General features: G+C 36.6%; 1 protein-coding gene and 1 non-coding gene across 9 annotated transcripts in view; one reads left to right on the top strand and one right to left on the bottom strand.

The window, feature by feature from the left end:
* Positions 1–521: 521 nt before the first annotated feature.
* On the bottom strand, positions 522–640 carry LOC118614554. Its single transcript, XR_004956122.1, has one exon. It is a non-coding gene; the product is annotated as a 5S ribosomal RNA (ribosomal RNA).
* Positions 641–6,731: 6,091 nt separating this feature from the next.
* The window catches only part of PLEKHA5 (pleckstrin homology domain containing A5), a 191,124-nt gene continuing 174,460 nt past the window's right edge, over positions 6,732–23,395 (top strand). For 2 of the 8 annotated variants that reach the window (XM_036236917.1, XM_016140438.2), the window contains exons 1-3: positions 6,733–6,939; positions 7,086–7,165; positions 9,507–9,564. In XM_036236917.1, the coding sequence (XP_036092810.1) occupies positions 6,848–6,939; positions 7,086–7,165; positions 9,507–9,564 (230 nt within the window). In that variant the 5' untranslated portion in view covers positions 6,733–6,847. Of the gene's footprint in view, positions 6,940–7,085; positions 7,166–9,506; positions 9,565–23,395 lie in introns of all 8 variants that reach the window. The other 6 variants (XM_036236919.1, XM_036236918.1, XM_016140445.2 and 3 more) reach the window with 4 other exon arrangements.

Raw genomic sequence — 23,395 nt, 5'->3', positions numbered from 1 at the left:
TGGAAATAGAATGACAGACATGACTATAAACTGTCGTTTCCTAGATTTATACCCTTACCCAATACCACTGAAGGGGTAGGCCTTCAGTGGACAAGGCTTTCACCGAAATGGGTTCTATAGCTCAGTCTCTTTCCTTCCCTCCATTAACCATACACAACCTTAAAAAGAAATTTAATCTTATATGATTTATTTTTTAGCCTTTAAAAAATTTTAAGCCTATGTATTTCCTATTGTAATTATTCATAACTTTTTAAAATTTTCTTTGGTCAAATGTGCATATTTTTCAGATGAGAAATTCAACTAATGAGACAATTCTAAATTTCCAACAGCTTGGTTTTATGAAAAATATGTTCAAAAAAGAAGTTAGTTAAAAAGCCTCCAGTTTTTTTTTTCTCTAGCACTGTATCCTGTTATTTAATTTAATTAATTCATTTATTTTAGGTGAGGCAACTCTTGGTTGACCTCACAGATTGCAAGGACCTTGTCAGCTTACAATCTCTTATTTTTTATTTATTGTTTTATGCCCACAGCACCTGGTCTTCTTAGGTGGTCTCCCATCCAAGTACTAACCAGGCCCAACCCTGCTTAGCTTCCGAGATCAGATGGGATCAGGCTTGTTCAGGGTGGCAAGGCCGTAGACTACATCCTGTTATTTTATGATTTATTCAATTACTAAACATTTGTTGACTAATAACTACATATAAGGCAGTGTCTATGATAATATAAAAATCTGCATTTGCATTACATTTTCATTAATTTAGGCCACATGATATTTACAATTAATATAATTCTATATGTAACTGAAACATAAACGATGAATTAGAAACATAAAATAATTGTTAAAAATAAAATATATACACATGTATGTATATAATGTTTCATAAAAAAAGACGAATTGTCAGATGAGAAAACTTTTCTTGCTTTAAGCAATTAGTAGCTCAAAATATTAAAGAAAAAAATGATCTGTTCAGAGAGTACTGGTGAAATGTGTAAAACACTAACGATGAATGGGAAAATGGTTTTTGTTTGAGTTTTCATTTTTCCCTTAGACTCAGTCATAAGATCTAATAGCCTTTATCACTCATAGCTATATATATCATTAATGATTATAAACTTATTTGCTTTTATTCCCCTAGTTCATCCAACTATAGTATTTGATTTTCTAAGTACTACATATTATTTTTATCAATATTTTTCTAAGGAGAATTTATATTTAAAAGAAGCTTCCATAGATCCCTTTAACGAATCGAATATAATATTGAATCCTTTCTGTCCTTCAATTTCTCACTCAATATAACTACAAATTTTAGTATTTTAAAAACCAGGTAGACACTCTGTAGAAAGCAGCTATTTCATACACTGTTATGCTGCTCTTGGGCCCACGCCATTTTTTTCTCCTCTATGTGGAATAGTCTATAAAAAGCTAAAGAGAATGTTAAATCTAAGAAAGGATAGAAACATGACTCACTGGCAAGTTGCAGCAATACAAACAGAAATAAGAATCAAATACGAGTGCTTTATAAAATATAGGGCACTATGTAAATCTAAGTACTATTATTCATTCATATAAATAACATTTATTGAATGCTAAGAGATAAAGATAAATAAAATGTTTTCATTTAGGGAGTTTAGGGAGGAGAAAGAGATGTAGACTATAATTACAATTTGGTAGAGATGATATGGGATTACAGTGGAAGGAAAAATAGATTGGCCTAGAGGAATCAGGGAATGTTTCTGAGCAGAAGTTACTTTTAAACTAAGAATTTAAACTTAGGTAGAGATTTGTTAAGTAACCAGGGAAGATGGTATTCTAGGCAGAAAGAGTAGCATGCACAGAGACTTGAAAGACCCTGATTTGTTCAGAGAACAGTAGGCCATTCCACACGACAAATACATGGGCGGACAGGGCTTAGATCAAGAAAGACCTTGAATGCCAAGTAATAGGCTTTGGATTTTAACCTCTAAGTTTTTTGAGCCATGAGAGGATTTTATGCAAGAAAGAAACATAATCAGATTTGTGTTTTTAAAAAGATCCGTTCCAGTAGCAGTGATAAATGTTCATATTAGGAGATGGGAAATAAGGAAGAGAAATAATTTTGGGACATATTTAAAGGATAATTAATAAAATTTATTAACCAACAAATTGTGTGGACACCACCCACCTTCCCCTTTCCACGAAGTCAAAACTCCACACATAATTTAAGTTGGCCTTGGCTCTCGCATATTAGGATTCCCAAGCACGGATCAAAAACACTGTTTTCAATCCATGATTAGCTGAATTTGCAGATGGGAAACCCAGGGAAACAAAGGCCAACCTAATATTTATTGAAAAAAAAATCCGCATATAAGTGAACCTACACAGTTCAAAGCCATGTTGTTCAAGGGTCAACTATATTATTACACGGAGCAGTATTAGCTTATATAATAATCACATGTTAGAGTATATAAAAATCACCAAACACGTAATAGCTATATTATATATCTTTGCACGGCCCATTTTCTTGTTTCGAATTTGTTAATAATGTCTGTTACAGAGCCCTTTGTACAAGTTAAGTATGATATTGCATGTGTAAGAATGTTGTAAATTGGTCTTTCAAACTTTTCTATTTACAAATCATCTATGTAGCGGAAAATCCCAAACAGTTCTATATAGCAGGCATTTTACTTGTGCCTGTCCACTGTGACAAAACATCCCTAACTTCAGCTATTGGAGTGCTCACCCCATAAAAGCAGAGGGCTTTAGAGGGGAAAAGAATCATATGTAATGTCTTAAATAAACCAGTGCTGTTACTTTAGAGATGAAGATCCAGAGGTTTGAATTGGGAACAGAGGTTAAATGATTTGTTCAAAGTCATACAGCTAATTAACGGCAAGGCCAGATATGACTGAATGTCACCCCACTCTATGAAGCCTTCTGCCCCTACATTATAACATACTTCTTTTTTTAATTCTCTACTCTTTGAACTTTAGTCTTTCTCTTTTACAGCAAAGAACAAAGTAGATGATTAAAGCTTTGCTGATCAGGGCAAAGGAAGAGGTATTTAATTTGAGCAAGTCTAGGTGTTCAGATCTAAAATCCTTGAAGACATTTTTGAACTATCTCCTTCCCTTTTATCCTCAAGCCACCAGGCAGATGCCAATTTAGTCTAGAACCCCAGCTATAGTAGAGGGATAAGCCGGCAGCAGGGTAACTAGTGCCACTACATATTTCTTTCAATGATCCCCATTCATAATTGAAGAGCTCTCCAAAACATCAATATTAGAAGACTGTAGTTTGAGACAGGCCTTGAGTGGTTCACATACAGGCTTGGAAAAACAACTGTTATGGAAGGCTTATTTCTATGACAAGAACAGAGATGCTACTACTTCCCACACTATACTTAAGTATTTATATCGCCATCTCCTTTTTCTAAGGTTCTCAGAGCAGGCCAAATCTTTCAGTCCCTATCACAGGGAAGAATGGCTGGCATGCAGTTGGTATCCTGTATATGGTTGTTGAATGAATGAGTGAAATAATCTATCCAGTACTCTCTTATTAGTTTACTCCTTAACAGAAAAAAAAATTCTCTAATAAATTGACTTCCATATATTTTTTGTCCCTATCTTAGACCCTCAATCTCCATTCTTCTGCCTAGACTTCCACTAAGCTAATTCCACTAAGCTAACTTTGCCTTTCCTTATAACTTTTCATGATATATAACACTCTATAGTTGACTCGTTAAAGGAACTGTTTACCATACTCTTTATTTTGTGAACTGATAACGTAACAAAATATATAATATAACACAAATATATTTGGGAAGAAAATCTAATCCAAATCAGAAAACTTTGTCGGTAGATTTTAACAAACATTAACATATATGCATAAGACACATTTCTTTATAGAAAAAGGAATATTTTTCTCTTAAGAGTCTCTTCTTCCATTTTCTAGAGCTCACGCTTTTTTCACTACCGTTAAAAGGGGGGAGGAACTGATTCGCTGATTAGATGTCAACGTGTTCTGTTTCTTTTTTCATATTTTAAGAAACTTTCTTTTGAGTTTTTCTTGTTACCATGTGCATTTTTGTTATATTTGAACTGGAAGCTCTTAAGAACAAGGATTGTCCTCTATATATGAATAGAGTGATATTTATTTTTAATGCTCTGTAGTTTTTTTAATCCTTTTCCTTTTTCCAGAGAAGCTACAATAATCATAGGCTAAAGCTCAAAAAGCAGATCATGATATAAGAAATCGAAGAATCTCATAGGATGAAAAAATTAAAAAATACAATAAAAAGCAGAGGTTAGATATGAGTTTAGGTCTGTCAGTTATTGAAGAAGTATAGGGTGATAAAAAAGGGATATGTTATTTGGAAATAACTCTGTTGGGAGGTCAAGGAATGGGAAGAAAATGAAATTCAATAACCATTCTAGTACTGACTCAAAGTTGGGGATGATTGGGTGATGGAGAACACAGGATTCCTGACCTTCCACAGTGAAGTGGACACACATGTCCACATAACTGGAAGGTAAAGCAGATCAGAATAAGGCAGTAAGGTTATAGAGAAAAGGCATTACAGAAAAATTTTAAGAAAAATACAATTTTCCTCATTAAAAGCGAAAATTTTCCAGAGTGCCTGACAATATAATGTATGAAGCTGTTTTTATCAGCTCCTGGAAACCACGAGGACTATTCTTTCTCTAAATCAGAAGCATGCCTCATTTTGCATACATGTTGCTAAATTTTTTACTTACTGCTTTTTCCAAATTTTGGGACATATTATAGAATTGTACTTAAGATTTTAGTTGACCCTTTAAGCACAGTGTATGCAATTTCTTAAGATACGTGTTTTTATTAAGTGAATCTCTATCACTTTTTGAAATATTCCTTATACTAATGAATCTTATAAAATCAGATTCACAGCTAAAAAGAATATACAAAAAAAAAATATGGCCAATGTAAAGACTTCTCAGCAATACAGTCAAAAAATTAAACATTATAGCTGGACTATGAGGTACTAGATTTCTAAGAGTATTATGATATTTAAAAGATTTGCTTTAGATTTTTAAAATTCATAACCGTCACATAATATACTTGATAGGTCTTGATTTTCTTGCTGTTATAGCCAGTGACCAGTGATGATAATGTGAAACATTTCCTGCTAGTTATTCATTGATTAAAAAAAAAAGTCATTTTTTTCAGAGACTGGGCAGGAGATAAGATGTCAAGAAGTAATAAGTAGTGAAATGAAAGAGGAGAATGCAAAAGAACCGAGGAGAGAAAACATTAAAGTGACGTTATTTTTTTCCCCTGTGTATGCAGATAGATAGGAAAATTATAGCAGTAATTGCAGACTCCTTTTCACCAAAGACAGAATGGCCTTGGAGAATTAGAGTAGGAGAGAAAAAGTCCATAAAACTGCATTCTCATCCAGACCCCACCTGACTTGCTGGCTATGGCTTTGGCCAAGGTCGTTTACCCTTTCTATGCCTTAGTTTCCTTAAATATTGAAAAAGGTTATTTGCCTCTTTGAGCTACTGTGAAGTTGAATGAGATAAATGCTTCAGAGGCACCCAAAATTGGAGAAAGGTGCTGTAAGAATACCACATACAGTAGTAATATTATTATTGAACTGTGTATCCTGTTGGAATGAGTCATGTTACTGCAAAGATGCATAAGCAATTCCAAGTGTGGCTGAGGACCAGACACAATGGCAAGAAGCAAGTACTCTTAAGTGGTGTTAAGGAAGATTTCAGCTGCAGTCAAATCTGACCTTCTCTTGTTCTAAGAACAAAAAAAAGGTGGAAAGGGTGGGGATCAGGGTAAACAAGACTTTTAAATTAAGCATAACTATATGGTTATACAAATAGACTTTTAAAATACTAGAGCCAGTTTGGATCCAGGATTTGCCACTTGCTACTAAAACCTCGGTTTTCCCATCTGGAAAATGGGGATTATAATCTGTAATTATAGCGTCTATAGGATTGTTGTGGGGATTTAAAACGTACACCATTTCGAGGACTTTATAAAGTTAGCTATTATGTAATTTAGGGAAGATAGGGGAAAGCAGAAATGCAGATTGACGATAAGTAAATCTTTTAAAAGATGTAAGAGAAAAGGCAAGATTTTATTTTATAAAACATCATACGATTTAAGGGGCCTAGGAAGAGGAAAATTTATTTTGTCAAGTCTGAATTCATTCATTTTTCACCGGTCCACGGTAACGAGTGAAACCTTTTGGTATCTGGCGCACAAAAACAAGCAGGAAAAGCCCTCCGTGTGTTTTAATAAAAACAGTTTTTATTTTAAAGATATATAAATATATATACACACACACATTTGAAAAAATCTCTCGGCTATCCAATGGATCTTATAAAACAAAGCTCAGATGCTGTGTTTTTGTTGTTTGAAAGAGCAAGCAGTCAGGGGTGCGGGGATTACGTGCCCCTTGAATCGCGCTCTGAGCTGGAAAGCCTTGGGGCAAAGCCCTAGGGTCAGAGCGTGTTTTTTATCGATCCCGGAACCTTCGCGGGAGCGCGGGGGGAGGTGGGGCGGGAGCGCCGGAGGGGCGCGAGGGAGGGGTCTGCTCGTAGGGCGCAGCGCCGCTCGCCCATCCCCCCAGCGCGCGGCTGGGCGGCCGGCCGGCGGCCGCGGAGGATTTAGAGGGGCGGCGACGCGGGCCGGACCCAGCCGGGGCGGCGGGGCAGGCGCCGCCCGAGGGGGTAGGGCGCGCGCGGGGGCGCGCCGGGCCGGGGAAGCGCGCTCCGGCCGCGCTCGCTCCGCGCTCCCTTAGCTCCCTTCGCTCGCTCGCTCCCTCCTCCCGCGGCGGCAGTAGGAGAAGGCGGCGGCGACGGCTGGGGATCAGACATGGCGGCGGATCTGAACCTGGAGTGGATCTGCTCCCTGCCCCGATCCTGGACTTACGGGATCACCAGGGGCGGCCGAGTCTTCTTCATCAAGTAAAGAGCCGGGGACGGCGCGGGGGCCCGAAGGTTGGGAGGCTGGCAAGAGGGGGAGAGCGAGCCGGTCTGTGCCGCTCAGCCCCCTCGGTTCCTCCGGCGCTCCCGCTCACGCTCGGTCTCTGCCCCTTCTCTCACCCCTGCAGCGAGGAGGCGAAGAGCACCACCTGGCTGCACCCCGTCACCGGCGAGGCCGTGGTCACCGGACACCGGCGGCACAGCACAGGTAACGCGGAGCCCGGCCGGGCCCGAGCGGAGTTGGGCTCCGTCGGGAGGAGGCGGCAGAACCCGGGCCGCCAGCCTTCCGGCAACCTGCCCCGAACCGCCGTCCCCGGGAGGCGGCGAGGTGGGGCGGAGGTCGGCGAGGGTGGCCGCAGGTATAAAGAACACGGGGTGCCCGCCGCCGGAGTTCTCTCGAGTCTCTGGACCTTTCTCTTGTCTGCAGCCTTTCATCACCACTTGGAGACGGCGCCCTCTTCCAGCGTCCGCTCCCCCATCTCAACCTGGACACCCCCCATGCGCCTGGGGTGGCCGAATCCCCTCTCCCAGGAAATCTGGAATTCTGAGTTTTTCTTCCTGCAACCACTCCCGAATCCTCCTCCTACCTCTCCTCCAAGCATCCTCTTCTTTCGCCCCCACCTCTTTTCAACCTTTAGGAGTCCTTTCCTACTCCCTCCCCTCCCTGCAGCCCGGGACCCTGCCAGTGGTCCGCCAGGATTCGGTATTCACGTCCTCTCCCTCCTCCCAGGAGAGCTGCCCCCTGCTGTGCAGCTTCCTCCTCCTCCTAGGTGGAATTTGTGGGTTGGAGGTTGATTGAGGAGGAGAAGAGTTTGGGGGCGAGGGGTGGGGGTGCTGCGATCCTCTCTGACCGTGAACAGCTCTGGAAATGCTGGGCGCTTTTCCTCCTGTTTCGGGAGGAGCAGCCGGAGCCGAAGCAGGCATTTGCAGCTGCAGTTACTGGCCAGCCGAATTCAGAGTCCCCGGCAGCAGTGCTGAGGTTGCACAGACCGCCAGGAGGCGGTGGGCATGCAAGGGGGTGTCCCATGTGTGGGCATTTGTGCACTAATAGTGGAGGTCGGCGGGGAAGCACATCTCTCCGGTGCCTTTGGTAGCTAGTTTAAATGCTAAATGTGAGTTGAGCTGGAGAATGGCTGGTTGTAGCTTCACTGCTGGTCTGGCTTTCTTTTGTCATTCTTTGTTTACATTCGTGAAAGTTGTTTGTCTTTGAAATGTAACATGTGTTCTCTTACTGGCCTGCCTCTATTTCTGGTGCTTGGAAAGGTTTGAGAACAGTCGAGGTCGAAGGTGAGGCCGGCTTCAGCAGTCCTTTAGAGCTGCCCTCTAAGATAGTACTTTAACTCAGATTCTGTAAGTCTCTTAAAGTTGCCGAGATATTGAATAAACTTGCCTTTTCTTTTCAATTGTGGAGTTCACTGAAATGAGTAATGTCTCCAAATTTGCAAAAAGGTGGAGGAGGAAAGAGAATGTTGCTGTAGCAAACATGAGGTTACGTTTTTAAGCCATTTCTGACTAATAACACTGTCATTTCTTAACTCCCCAGAGAAGTCTTGATTTCAATATACCTTTCAATATTTTACATATATATTTCAACTTTGCCGGCCTCTTTGCCTTATGGATAATAAATTTATTTCAGAAGACAGTATGGTATTTAAATTATTTAGCCTCATTGTCTTCTGGAATTGTTTCTTGCTTTGGCTATGTGTAAACTTATATCCCATTTACCCCCACAGACTTGATAACATTCACACTACAGAAAAATTTTATTCTCTTGTATGATTTCACATTAATTTTTTTTAAAAAAACATACTTATGATTTTTTTTGCTTTGGTTTACTTTGATTTGACTCTGGTTTTGTATACACATCAATGGTTTTTTTATTTCAGAGAAGTATTATGATTAACTCCAAGCCATTAGTCATTTGTAAGTAATACGGAGCACATAAAGTTACCTTGACTAACCTGAATTATTCCTAGGTTTATTACTTGACATTTCACATCTCTTAAAGTCAAGTCTATAGAAATACTTCAAGTATGTGATGTCAGATTTATTTTCCCCTGATTAAGTACTCAGAAAGTTCTTTTTCATCATTGACACTTTCTGGATGCATTCATTCATGTAGCAGAAAGGTATAGTCTTAAATAGATGCAGTATCCGTAAGAAGCAGCAGGTGTTGCCTTTTATGCAATTTTTTGTGTTTGTGTTTTTTTCGGTTTTTCGGTTTTTGGCCAACTGTTCATGAGAATTTTACCTAAGATTAGAAGGCTTCCCTTTGTATTTTGGATGCCAGAGTGTAGCTCCTTTCCACTCTAATTATCTAAATGTGTATAGTCATGTCACATCATCTCTAATATTGTGAGACTTTTCTGGAGGTTTTCAATTTGAATTGTTATTTTCCCAAAATGATATATCTACTATGAGTTTTATTTGGTTAGAAACCTACTTATAAATGAAAATAGCTGATCATGAAACATGAGTGATTAAAATGACTGGAATTTATTTTGTTATCCCACAGAAGTAACACTAATTGTGAAATATGTGTGTTTTAGATTTGCCTACTGGCTGGGAAGAAGCATATACTTTTGAAGGTGCAAGATACTATATAAAGTGAGTTTTTTCCTTATGTTCTTTTCCTTAGTAATTCTAATGTGATTAGTTTATGTCCAGATAAGATCATGATTTTTTAAGATTTATCATAAAATGTTAACTTTAATTTTTATATACAGTTGGAATTTTGAGAGTAAAGATGACACGTCATTTGCCTGGACATTCGTTGATTAGAAATTAGATCATTTATGGCCACAATTACATTTTTGGTCCTTCTGTATATATTCCTGGTGATAGAGCATTATAATAATTTGTCTTTGCCATCTTTTTTTCCTTCTAAGTGAATTTTGTTTGTTTTTTGACCAGAGCTGTTAGTTAATAAGTAGCAAAAGTGATGTAAAGCTAGTTACAGTTTGATAAATAATGACAGAGCTGAAAGTAAAAACAAATAAATACTGAATATTTCACAAACATGTTAGAGCATTATTTGTAATTTGCTTCAGTTTACTTAAAATATCTATCTATGTCTTAAAAATATATCCAAATGTTTTACTGACGTTTGTGATTGAATACAAAAGGCTTTCAGTGGAGCATGCAGAGGAGAGATGATCAGTCCTAACCTTTAAACTAATTCTATAAAATGTGGACCTAATTTCTAGTCACAGTTAATTTGGTAGTATTTGGAGACAAATACAATGCTTGAGGTGAACATTATGTAGGAAAAATTTTTTTATCTCTCAAGGGAAAATAAAGGTGGCTTTATCTTCCTTTTAAATTAGAAACTTGTTTACTTAAGAGCTTGTTTCTGTTTAAAAAATTTTTGCTTAATTTTAAGGAATGGAAGCTTGAAAGGGAATGCTTAAATACAAGATTTGGTTGAGATGTTAATAGTTTATTAATAACAACAGATCCATAACTAAAGGTACCTTATTCTATCAGGCCCGTAAGGTATTTTACTAAGCGGCATTTTTAAGATCATGTCATATTTCACTAAATTATAATTACTTGTGTGGCTTTAACTTTTTTTTTAGAATGACATTTACATAATATTTCAAGGTTTATAGGTATTAGGAATGCTTGCTTTTGGATGTTAGAGCAGAAGTAAGATATAGGAATGGAGTAATTTTATGATGTGGTCCTTTGGAAAATTTTCTTACATCTTTTATTTGGAGATTATACATTACTAGATGACCTAAAAAATAAAAGCACGAGTAATGTTCAGAGTCACCAAGTATTATTTCTGGTCATTATTTTCATCTTGAATTAAAGTAAATTTTTATGGCAATGAAAAGGGATGCTTCTTCTTTTGGATGTAGTATCGATATTTCTGAAGAAAGATGGGTTCATTTATTTTTATCCAATGTGTTTAACTACTGTACATTAAGCCTTGCTGTTCTTAACAAGAACAGGAGTAACACAACAATTCTCAGTAATATTTTAATTTCTGTGAATGTGTGTATTTTTAGATGAATGTTTATTTGACAGTATGAAATGTTATTCTGTGTGGGCTGAATATGTATGTTTTAATTTAGAACTAAGCTATTAGAGAGCTGAGTTTTTTGTTTTACTAGCCATTTTGATTAGATTTCTTTTATGTTGACTTAAACAAATTAGAATCTTATGAGTGTCATGCTTAAGTAAGTCTCAGAAAAATGTGGACAATATTAAGAAAGCCGTAATTTTACTTTACTCAAGACATTTTTAAACTAGTGGTTTTAATCATTTAGTGTTAATAAACAGCCAATAATTGTCTCAAAGTAACAATAAATAACTTAGATTATGAAATTGAGCATGGTATAGAAACATGTCACTCATTATACTTCTTTCATGTAAAATAACCATTAACAAATATATGACTTGTTGAATTGGTAGATGCTACTGCTTTTCCTTTCTGAGTTTTATAGCAAAAGACTAATTTCTTTTGAGATTAGTTAAATCCCTAATGTAAGTTGTAATTTCCTAGAAACTTTTTACTTAATTGTGTTGTTATGAGCAATTAGGAATGCCTCGTCATTCTAATAGGACAGTACTTTTAAACTTTATAGTTTGCCAAGTGCTTTCACATATATTACCCTGTCTGAATCTCATTTTAATCTCGAAAGTAGTCAGAAGAATTACTGATTCCATACACCACATAATAAAACAACAGAAACATGCCTTTGGAACTTATGGTCTGCAAAGACAGCAAGATGAGAAACAGCAGGAACATGAACTATATTTAGAACGTTTGGAGTAGAAAAAAGGATAGGAGTCTGAAGTAGGAAAGCGATTATTATTGGTGAATATTTTTCATTGGTGGTTTTTTTCTTAGGTGAAGAAAGGTTATTCATCAAATTATAAGAAAAGGAGGTAATACAGTAAGCAGAGTGGATTTTATTCACACGGGAAAAAGGAAGATAGGCTAGTAAAAGACACAACAACCTTTTGCTTATTCCTAAACCTGTGTTTCTTGGCAGCTTCGTTAGCAAGAAGGGAGACCTAAAGAACTTGAGTTGTTTCTACTTTAGTTCTCAAGTGAGGTACATTTAACTTTCAAATTATTTCTCTCCTGAATTAATGTTGGTTGTTGTTCAAATAACAGATTGCCAAAAAAGAATTATCTGTGGATAATATTTTGGTATTTGATTGGATCAGTGTGAGCGGTAAGGAAAAGAGCGACCAAGTGGAGAAAAGTCAGAAGAGCTGGACAGTGGTCTTAACCTCTTGAAAGCTCTGGAGCTCAGTCTTCACATCTTTGAATTGGGCTGGCTGGAAGAGCAACTTCTAAATTCCATCCCAGTTTTTAGTTTCTTTGAATTTTATGCTTTTCTGGGAATTTACAATATTCTAGGAAATAATGAACTCACCGTGCTAAGAAGAGATGATGTGGGAAACAGAGAAGGCTACCTAGCTTTCCTATCTTGCTTAACTATTTTAGTATTTCTCTTTCAACTTCGTACAGATCATAGATAAGTATGAAGTATGCCATGACAGAGTTGTGTGTGCTTGCTTCCCTTCCCTTTTTTTCTCCTTTCTTTCATGACATTTTGTACTTCTTCCCCACAGAGGTGCATGGAAACTGGTAATAGTGCTAATGTCAACAGAGGACCTGACTAGAGTAAGAGTTGTGCGCATATGAGTTGGATGATCAGTTTACTTTATACACTTTTTGAAATTATTTTTTTAATAAAAGTTTGTAGTTATAACAGGCTATATAATATAGAGAATGCATATTACTCCTGAGTCCATTTGGCCAAAAAATGTTAACATTTGAAACTAATATTTGAAAATTAATTACATGTCTTAAAAATTTAATACTTCATTTTTTCTGAGGAAAGTTTTTCTGTGTACCTTTAGCTAGCCTGCATCTAAATAATCTTATTATATGTGTGCAAATACAGGTACACAGAGTTTGAATTTGATTGAGTTTCCATATTGCTTTTAAAACTTAGTTTATGCTGTTTCTTTAGGAAGAATATGAAAATTATCAATGAATTTTATAATTTATAAAATGTAGCTTTAAATATTCAAATAACTTAGCCCATAAAGTACAGAAAATAATTTAACATGTTTGAAAGTTATAAAGCTTTCTGCTTACTCCTTTGAAATACCACTTAATGACTCTGTAATGACAGGTCATGGTAGCTTAGAATGGATGTGTCATTGACTATTCCTTTGTGATTCAAAGGTTTAAGATGGTTAACTTAAAGTGCCAAGTAAATCTTAAAACAATGCTCTCTGAATAGTGAGCAACTTTGTTCTGATTATTTAAAGGTCATTATTTTTTGGTGGGGTTTGGGATCAAAAATTCATTGCAGGATAATAAAATAATATGTAAATTTCAAGGTTATTTTCATAATGTTTTTTTCTTGACTTAAAATTTTAAGTTGTGAAAATTGAACTTTTTCTTAGATATGCAAATAGAACAATGTTTGATTTGACTAATGAAGTTTTATTTCAATACCTGCGATAGCTGGATCTAATGCGCTGAGAATTTCAAACTAACGCACAGTAGAATTCTTATATGAAGTAGCCATTTAAGGTTGCAAATGAGAAAAAAATTTGTTTCTTATAGAGTATCACAATCCAAAATATAAATAAAGATAGGGAATATAATCTAATTGCCACAAGAATGTTAGAGTATAATACTATATATTTAATATTTTAAATTGTTTGATATACTGTAATATTATAATTGGATTTTGATAACTAAAGCAATAACTGTATAATGCTTTAGAACAATTCATGGACATATTTCTTTTTCATATTCATAATAGTTTGGAGCGTAATATGTAACCCTTACCATTGTGAAGCACTTTATGCTAATTCAGTAAGCACAACACAACTGTGAACAACCTTCAAGGAGTTTGTAGTATAAAGACATGTATTAAAAGAAGGAGATGGTGTGGGAAACATGAACTGACTTAGTGCTAGGAATTTCAGCTTAGCATTAAACTAATTTCATAGTGGTTTTTTTTTTACCTTTCTGGATGATGAAACTGAAACTTAAAGAGGCTAAGGACCTATTTATTGTAGGTCATATACCTTCACTATTAGTCATTAGCATTCAAATTAAAGTGTCTGGACTAAAATCCTTCTATACCTAAAAATACAGGACAATATAAACAGGTCCCGCAGTAGCTTAGGACTAGAGGTAGTCTTTCATAGAAACAAGTGCAGTGGTTAGGTTAGTAGGTCAGTCTATAGATAAACATTTGTTTAACTTTATAAAAACCTGTGGACCAGTATTATAGTAACGGAGTCTTGGAATTTGGTCATTCCTTTAACATTCAATCTGGAGTGCGTTTGTAGTAAATGCCAGCCAGGCACTATTCTAGGAGCATAGAAATTCAAATTCAATGGGGACTACACAGCAGGAATCCTGCCTTCTGCGAGCCTACAGTCTAGTAGGATAAACAGACGTTAAAACAAAAAAATGGAAGAAACATGTAATTTTAAAATGGCATTTTCATAGAGGAAAAGAAGAGTGTTCTGTGGTTGATTAGGAAAGTTAACATGAATAACAGTGATTCAGTGATAAAATGCATTTAGAGTTTCAAGACTGGGATGCCAGGACATCCACCCACAGTGAATTTTATTGTGGATTCCCATTATCCTCCTTTTTCAGCCCCAAGACCACTGCTCAAGACCAGGCCTGCCCAGTGTCCTCCCCTTATAGTTCCTGTGTATAGCTTAATGCCTGGCATGCAGTCACCCTCTGAGTAAGCAGTGCCCATGATGATGATATGATGCTGGCTTCTAGTTTTGAAGGAGTAATTGGAATAGAACAAGAGTCTCCACAACTCAAGTGGTTGCATTTTGAGAACATTTTCTGGATTTCTCAAAAGATTTTCCCCCTAATCTGGATAGACCCCTATGTCCACTTTATTTTATTCTTAAAGCTGGTGTATGTTTAGGAACGAGGAAGAAATGAAGAGTAGAAAGAAACTGGTTGGAAGAGTCAGAATAGGAGGCCCTGGAGACTACCTGGGTATAGACATCCCTGTCTACCCACCTCTATCTGGCCTACGAAAGACAAAGAGTTTCTTAGCATTTATTGACAAATGCTGCTCTCCTGTAGCTTTTTCATTTTTCTATAACAGATATGTATTAGGGTTAATGGAAAAGTTACTTGTACATATGTGTTTGTATAAATTGGAATTAATAGTGTAAACAAATGATACTAGTTGTCAAATGGTGTCATGAGAAATCAGAGGAGAAAGTGGCAAATTAGGTTGTGCTGTCCTAGAAAGACTTGAAGGAAGAGGTAAGAATTGAGCTAGGCCTGGGGGTTATGGATGGAATTCAGATGGGTTGACATAAATGAATAGTAAGATAAATTCATAGAGGTGGGGATAACGTATTATATAATGTGTATGATGAATGGTGACAACTTCCGTGCTGTTAAGTGATATCAGAAAATGCTTGGATAGTGGAGGTAAAACTAGGAATGCTGTTCGGAGCTATATTGTCTAGTTTTTGAATGTCAGACTGTACTTTTTATTTTCTAGGCAAGCCATTGCAGTTGTCTTTTGGTGCAGCATTAATAGTGTCAAGTGAAAGTTTTAAAGGAAATTTTAATTTAGGCAGCATGTATTAGAAGGGGTCAAGCCTAGAATCAGGGCAACCAATTCTGGGTCTGTGGCTGTAACGTGGTAGGTAGATTGAACCAAGTTGTTAGCAGTAGGAATGGAAAAGAAAGCCTCCATTGATCAAAGATATTAAAGAGGAGATGACAGGCCTTAGAAATCTTGCTGAGCTAGGAGGCTGACAGAGAGAGGTCAAAAGCCACTCAGAGCTGTTCTGTCTGAGTGGCTACAAGAATGATTGGTACCCTTGACCAGAATAAGGGAGTAGGTCCTGGTGGAGGAGTTATTGATAGTTTGATTTTTGAGCTCCTTATTTTGAGAGGACATAGCATTTTAGGTGGCTAAAATCTGGCCTTTCCATAGGACTCACAACATTATCTTCTATTTCTCCCTATAAGCAGGAAACACAACCTCTTCCCCGCAAAAAGTCCTATTTCAGCTACCTAATTGACTATCCAACCTGGGAATGTCATATTCATCCATCCAATTATTCATTCAGCAGATACTTATTATTTATTGTGTACCAAGTGATTTAGGATTTGTGAGGGAAACAGGCATGGACCTTGTTCTTAAGGAGCTTATAGTTAAATTAGTAGGAGAGACAGTAATAAAACAATCACAACTATATCATTGTAGACTGTCATAAATACCGCGAAGTAATATACATCATGCTTATTGAGAGGGCTTGGTCCAATATGGAGATTACTGGGAGAAGTTTTCTCACAAACAAAAAATAAGCCTGCCTCTGAAAGTTTAGCTGTGAATCAGAGCAGAGCAGTGTGTAGTCAGTCTCCTGAAAGATGAATAACTAGCTTCTTGGGCTTGATATTGGACCATAAGCTGAGTGAGAGGGTTGCCATATCTAAAGAAAGATTTGGAATGGGATCAGTTTGATGTGTAAAAGAAAAACTGCAGCATAGTCTACTATCTAGTGAGTAATAGAGAGCATGGCTTAACCAACGGATTTTGATTATTATTTCAGTCCCAGTGGCGAGGTCATCCAATCAGTTGTTCACTGACGCATTTGTGTCTCAACTCTCTTCACCATATTTTGAACTCAAAATTGTGTCTTGGTGATTGGGATTCATCACTGAACAAAAATAGACTGAAAAACTCTACCCTTCTGGGGAGTGGGATTGTGGGGGAGAGAATGTCAGACAAACTAAACATAATAAGTAAACTTTATAGTATGTAAGAATATGTAAATACTATAAGAAAAAAATAGAGCAAGGTAGGATGATCAGGAAAAGAGTGATGAGGAATGAGTGTGGGAGAAAAAAGGAGTTAAAATCAGAGAAGTAATGGGTTGGACTGTGTGGCAGCCTCATTGGTTGATGTAAGTGGCTGTTACTCAGGGAGACCGGGAGCCATTGCAGGTCTGAGCAGAAGGAGGAGATGCGTGATCCTTTGAAAGGATCGTTGACTGGATTTCAACTAGATTTTTAAGACTAGATTTTGGAGAGCTAACAGAGCCCCTCAGAGGAAGTTTGGTTGCCCATCATATTCTCTCCTTCTCCTTCTCAACACTTAACAGGATTATGATTAGGTATTTAATTGTATATTTACCGTGTTTCTTTTAAGCTACCAGTAACTTCCAGTTACTGTTGATTTAATAACAGTTTTTCAGGGGGAAAAGAGAGAGGGATATTAAATAAACCCCTTGGTCTTTATTTCAGAAACAATATATTTTAAAAGTATTTGTTAGAATTAAGGCAACATTTTGTTTTCATATGTATTTTCCTGCACTCCATATGTTAGGTAAGTTCATGAAAAGTAGTCTTGTTCATTGTTGTATTTTTAGTCCCTCAACCTAAGCCTTTCTCAGTAGTTTCTCAGTAAACACTTCTTGATTGAATGAATTTTGATGACAGTCAACTTAATTTCATGCTGTTCGGAAACTTAATAATTTGACTCTTTATGAAATTTAAATATTCACCATGTGACATTCATCCAACCCAATATGAGTTAGTAAACCAGCTATTTATCAAGTCTGGTTTATGTGATTCTCCTCTGAGAGACAGATTAGCTCTGCTCAGAAACCTGATTAGAGCACCAGATCCGTGATAAAGCCGAGATAGTGCACAGACCTGTGAGACATTTGGAGACAGCTGAAACCCAGGCCTTGCGGTTGACCATGCTGTTTCCATTTAGAAACTTTCGCGGTTCAGACTGCTGTGGATTCCAGAGAACAAGGGAGATTTAAATTAGTATTGAAGCCTATACTATTGTGAATAGTATGGGTAAAGCAAATGTAGACCAAATCAGAAGATACTGAAAGCAATGGGTCCTATAGAAACCTGAACGAAATAGAAGGTAGTCCTCAAGTACAGATGATAGAAATTTCTTTCAGAGCCACTTGTGGAACTCCTTGGCCACTTAGGAGTAGCCTCTAAGCTATTTGGGAGTTATTCTCTCAAGCGGACAGTAACAGAAACAACCAAGAGAAGCCCCTCTGGACTATTGATATTGTCACTATTCTTCGGGGAATCTTTTTCCTTACCTTGCAGAAGGAATGGTTGAAGATATATGGAGGATGGTTTAGGCCTCAGAATGAGGAGAGACTGTTGAATTCCAAGGAAGAAGCAGTAGAAACCAATCCTATGCTGGCTTTCATGAGCAAGAGAGATCGAGGAAACCAAGGCTATAGAACTTCACTGTGATCAAAAACTTCACCCTTCTGTGGTTGGCCAGGGCTTCTCTCTGGTTCTTCTGAAATTACTGGCCACTTCAGAGAGTAATTCCCAAACAGTGTCAGTGCTTGAGTAGTGCTTCCAAAACTTGCTTGCTACATGCTTCTCATGCTTCTCTTCTCCTATCCCTTCCAAATAACTTAGATTTGTTACACATATTATTTCTTCCCATAGGCAGGGTCTTAAAAGAATTTGCCTCTGAGATGAAAAATAGTTTGTCTTCATATTGAATCAGTTCCAGCAGGTTTTGCTGACCTTGGTCAAAGGTGCATGTAATACCCATTTTATCAAATATTTATTATAAAACTGTTCAACCTAAGATTTAAAACTCAGTGAAATAGGACAGGATAGCGGAGTCTGGGAAAGAATAACCCCATGCACAGTGATTAAGGGAAAGCAACATGTTAAACTCGGTGTCAGTTTTTCCTCTGTTGAAAATTCACCCGTTGTACTACATTTATTTTGAAAAATTTGTTCCATCATAGAATATAGATGCATTCTAATAAAGATGGTATTTTTTAAAATTCGGTAAAGAAATATCAGAACTTCAAATCAAACGATAAATCTGTCAACTAAATAATACGTCTATATTTAGTATGCGTGCTTTTTTTCCCAACCTCTTCTATAATGTTAAATGTTTTTTTCTGATTATAAAATTAATGCATTTCTATTACAGAATATTTGGAAAATACTGAAGAGCGTAAAGAAGGAAAATATAAAAACCACCCATTCCTGTTATGTAGAGAGAATTTGTGTTCTAATAGTAATTTATATTACTGTTTCAGTATTGCATAATTATATGCATATTTTTTAAGATTTTGGTCTTATTGCTAATACTGTGTTGAATACTATTTCATTAAATTTATATTGCATGTCCTCACGTCACTATATATTCAGTAGGTTTTTTAATAACTGATGTTCTGTCTTATGAATATATAATAGTTTAATCATTCCTTTATTTTTGGATGGCTATGTCATTTCTAGCTTTCTGCTGTAAAAAAAAATTCTTATATCTGCATCTGTTTCTTAGACTTGGAATTATTGGGAAAGGATATGAGCTTTTAGAAAGGTTCATTATTTCACATTTTGCTAAATTCTGTACAGATTTATATTCTTTCCTGCAATATATGAGGGTATATGAAAGTACCACCTTTTCTCCATACCTGTAATAAATATTCTTGATTGGACTGGTGAAATTTAAAGGTAACTGACCGAGAATCTGTGTGGATTATAATTAATAATTCAGATGGTTGGGAACAGCGATTAGGTTTTTCAGTTTTCTGCTGCCACATAACCAACTTTCCCAAAACGTAATGGCTTTAAATAACAGTTTATGATTCCTCACCTTTCTTTTGGTGGGCTTAGCTAGGCTGTTCTGTTCCATGTGGTATAATTGAGGTTTCTCATGCAGGTATATTCAGCTGGAACTGGGCTGTGGCTGGGATAGCAAGTGTTTCTCTCCTTGTGTCCTCTTACCACCTAGTAGTCTCTTTAGAGTTTCTTTATAACATGGCAGCTGGGTTCTAAGAAGGAACATCCCAAGAGGACAAGCCCCAGTGTGCTAGAGCTTATAAAATCTCTGCTTGTATCCTGCTTGCTGATGTCCTGTTAGCCAAAGTAAGTCATGTGGCCAAGATGAAAATTAAAAGTCAGGGAAGACTATACAAGCCTGTGAATACCAGAAGATGGGGTTTATTGTAGAACTTTTATGTAATGGACCGCCAGAGATGATAAATAAAGTTCAGCTAGCACTCCAACTCTAATTAATTAGCAGTAGCACTTTGGAGCACTGTATTCAGAAGATTTGGAGACCAACTTCTGAATCAGTAAGAAAGCATATTGTGATAACTCAGTGATGTTTGCAATGGCTTAGGTAAGGATGTGGTTGTATTTAATACCCTTAATTTACTATCTACAAATTTAAATCATTAAGCCATAAACCTAAAAAACAGAAGCAATTCATGAGCTTGTATGTAAGCCCAAGTAGTTTAAAAACATTTGAATACTTGAGTAAATAGAATCTTAAGCTTTGTTCATCCTGGTTTCACACTGACAGTTATTACAGTTAGTAATATAAAGGTTTCGGCAATTGGTATCTTATGCTGTATTTGTTTGCAAAATACCATATTATACCATAACTGATCTTTTCCGTGGCTGAGTGAAGAATTTGTAGCAGAATTCATCGATGAGGATCAAGTGTCTGTACTAGTGATCAAGACACTATTGCCCAAGGTCATATGTGTGGATGGATGGTTGGATGGATGGATCACATCACCATGTATCTGTGTGTATGTTTGAGCGTGTGATTTTTTTTTAAGTGCTTAACTGAGTTCTCAATGTGACCTTTGGATGAATTTATGTGATTTAACCAGTAATTAATGACAATTTAAGTTAGATACTCTAGCCCTCTGCATTCTAAGGGAAAGTTATAGGAAAATGTTACTGTTGCTCCTGGTGTTCGTATATATACACATACACATATATATATAATTTTTACAAAAATGATCTTGTCCTATATGTACTATTCTTGGATTTCCTTTTACTTAATAAACATCTAAAGTCTTTTCATATTAGTAGACGTCAACACCATATCAATAGCTGCAAAATATGCTTTAATAATTTAATTTTACTCCTATTTTTGGACATTTTGTTGTTTTCATTTTTGCAATTTCTAAAAGTGTTGTAGTTGAATATACACATAAACTTTGTGGTCATGTGTAAATATTTTTATAAAATAGTCATTAGATATGGAATTGCGGAGTTAGGCTGTATGTGTATTTTAGCTTTAGAGTAATACAATAAAATTCTGCTAAACTATAAATGGAGTCCAAAAATATTGAAATAATTAAAATACATAATTATAAGATTAATTAAGTAGTATTTTTCAGTAAGTCCATGGAATCACAAAAAAATAGAAAAGCGATTGAAAGTGACATGTTGTGAAAAGCTGACTGCATAATGAATCAGGAAGTCCCAAATAATTACAGTGCATTCACTCCCTAAACTCCTTTGGGAGTTGGAGTTGGGCCAGCCATTTGACAGTCACAGTTAGATTAATTTGTGGTTTTGCTCTGTGGTTTATAGTTAGGCCAGCTGTTGGCCAAAAAATCTTTACCATTTTATCCTTGGATCACGGAGCAGATAAGATTATTTTCTTCTTTATCCTTTCCAGCACTTGGTATTACCAAGACTTAAGTGTTGGACAAAACTATCTAACAGACAAAATGGTATCTTATTTGACTTTATGTATTCCTGGTTTTGGCCATGGTTGACATCTTTTCCTTTATTCGTTGCCTGTTTAAATCTCTTTTGAGAATTGCCGCTTTCATGTATTTTCTCTATTTCTCTCTTGTTATTATTAATGATTTACGTTGTATATTTTATTTGTATTTTTGATGTCTGGGCCAATTAGCTTAGTAGGGATCTCCAAAATATTTTGGTTGTGTACCCCTATAAGTAAATCGTTTTTAATTATGCAGTCTTATTACGTGTATATTTATTAATTATATGCATTGACACAATCCATGTCGTATATTATTAGTAAAACTTTTTTCCCCTTATATTGTAATTTAAAAATAAGTGTGTATAGGGGTGCTAACCTAACCGCAGCCAATAGGAAGGTTTAGTGTACATCTACGTAGGAAACCAGGAGTTTTCAACAATATGAGTTAGACCCTTTATAGGCCAGTTAGATTTACCAAGAGGAACGTGCTGTCCGTTCTGCGATCACAGTGTGCATATTTGTAAGCCTGTGTGCACTGATTACTGTAGTGAAGTGGAAAGTAGCCATGGGTCAGACCTTGGCTCTGTTACCTGTGTTAACTTTGAGAAAATTGTTTAATTCCGTTATGTACTAGTTTTTACATATGTGAATGGAAAGGGTAATTCTTGACTATTTTATAGGCTAACGATGTTATGAGCTAATTTATGTCAACAAAGTTTGTAAAACATGGTATAGCTAGGAGATGCCTGGGTATTTGTTTTACAAGTTCATATATTGGGTATATAAGAGAATGTGTTTCAGTGTCATGCTGGAAAAGAGCTTAAAATTTATGGCCTACTGATGTTAAGTCATCTTTTGGATTTTCAACCTCTCAAACGTAGGAACTGTTACACATAATAAGCAGTAAGTATTGGTGATGATGTGTGCACTTAATAATATACATATTTGGTTTTTAAATGTTTTCTATTTACGGACGCCCTGTGACTTAGGAATTAGAAATCAGTTTGTGAAATGCCCAGTGGCACTAAGGAAGACTTTCTTTTAAAAAGTAAAGTTGTTACTGTCCAAGGCTGCAGATAAAAGGCAGGACCTAGTTTAAATATATTCTGTAGGGCAGTAAAGAATTCAAGGCATTGTAACATTAGGGACTCTTACATAGGCAGGTAAAACTGAATTATAAGGAAGGCATTATATGATATAGCGTACCCAGGAGTGACTGTGAAAAGGCAGTTTTGAATATGTGTTGCTGTTTTTTTAAAATATATTTTACAGTTTTTTAAATGAATGAACTTAACTGTAAATTATTATTGTCTGTAGAAGAGGTGGATGGAGGTACAAGTAAAAGAACTGAGCCCCTTATTAATAAAAAGAGAATAAGAAAATTGGGATTACAACTGTGTAAATATGTAGGTTTGAAATATCTAGAATCTGTTAATACTCAGGCTCTGCAAGGATGCTGGAAAACAGGTAATTCGAGGCATGCACTGCTGGCTGGTGCAGGCCAAACCCATGACCAGTAGTGGCTTGAGTAGGCTGGGACTAAGAACTGTGGGCGATGGGCCAAGCAAGGTCACATTCCTTCTGAACGCTTTCCTCTCCTTCCCTCTCATTGATTCTCAGAACATCCCTACAGGGGGTAGAAATTAGGATAGGCCTAGTCTGGTTCAAGTCACTAAACCTTTTATGCCTACCCAGATGAGTGGAAAGGGAAGGTAGCATGTATACTTATTATAACTACGTTCAAACACTTAAACTCTTGGAGGAGGTGGGAGACAGTGTGCAAAAAAATGAAATTCTTTTGAATTTGGAAAAATAGATGTTTCTCTGAAATAGTTCACACTGAGTAATTCTGTATTTCGGAAAAGAATGATGAAAGGACAAGGAAATCAACTAACTTTTTTCTTATACAA

Source organism: Rousettus aegyptiacus, unplaced genomic scaffold, assembly GCF_014176215.1.
Source record: "Rousettus aegyptiacus isolate mRouAeg1 unplaced genomic scaffold, mRouAeg1.p scaffold_m13_p_2, whole genome shotgun sequence".
Taxonomy (NCBI): Eukaryota; Metazoa; Chordata; class Mammalia; order Chiroptera; family Pteropodidae; genus Rousettus; species Rousettus aegyptiacus.
This window is presented reverse-complemented; position numbering and strand designations above follow the sequence as displayed.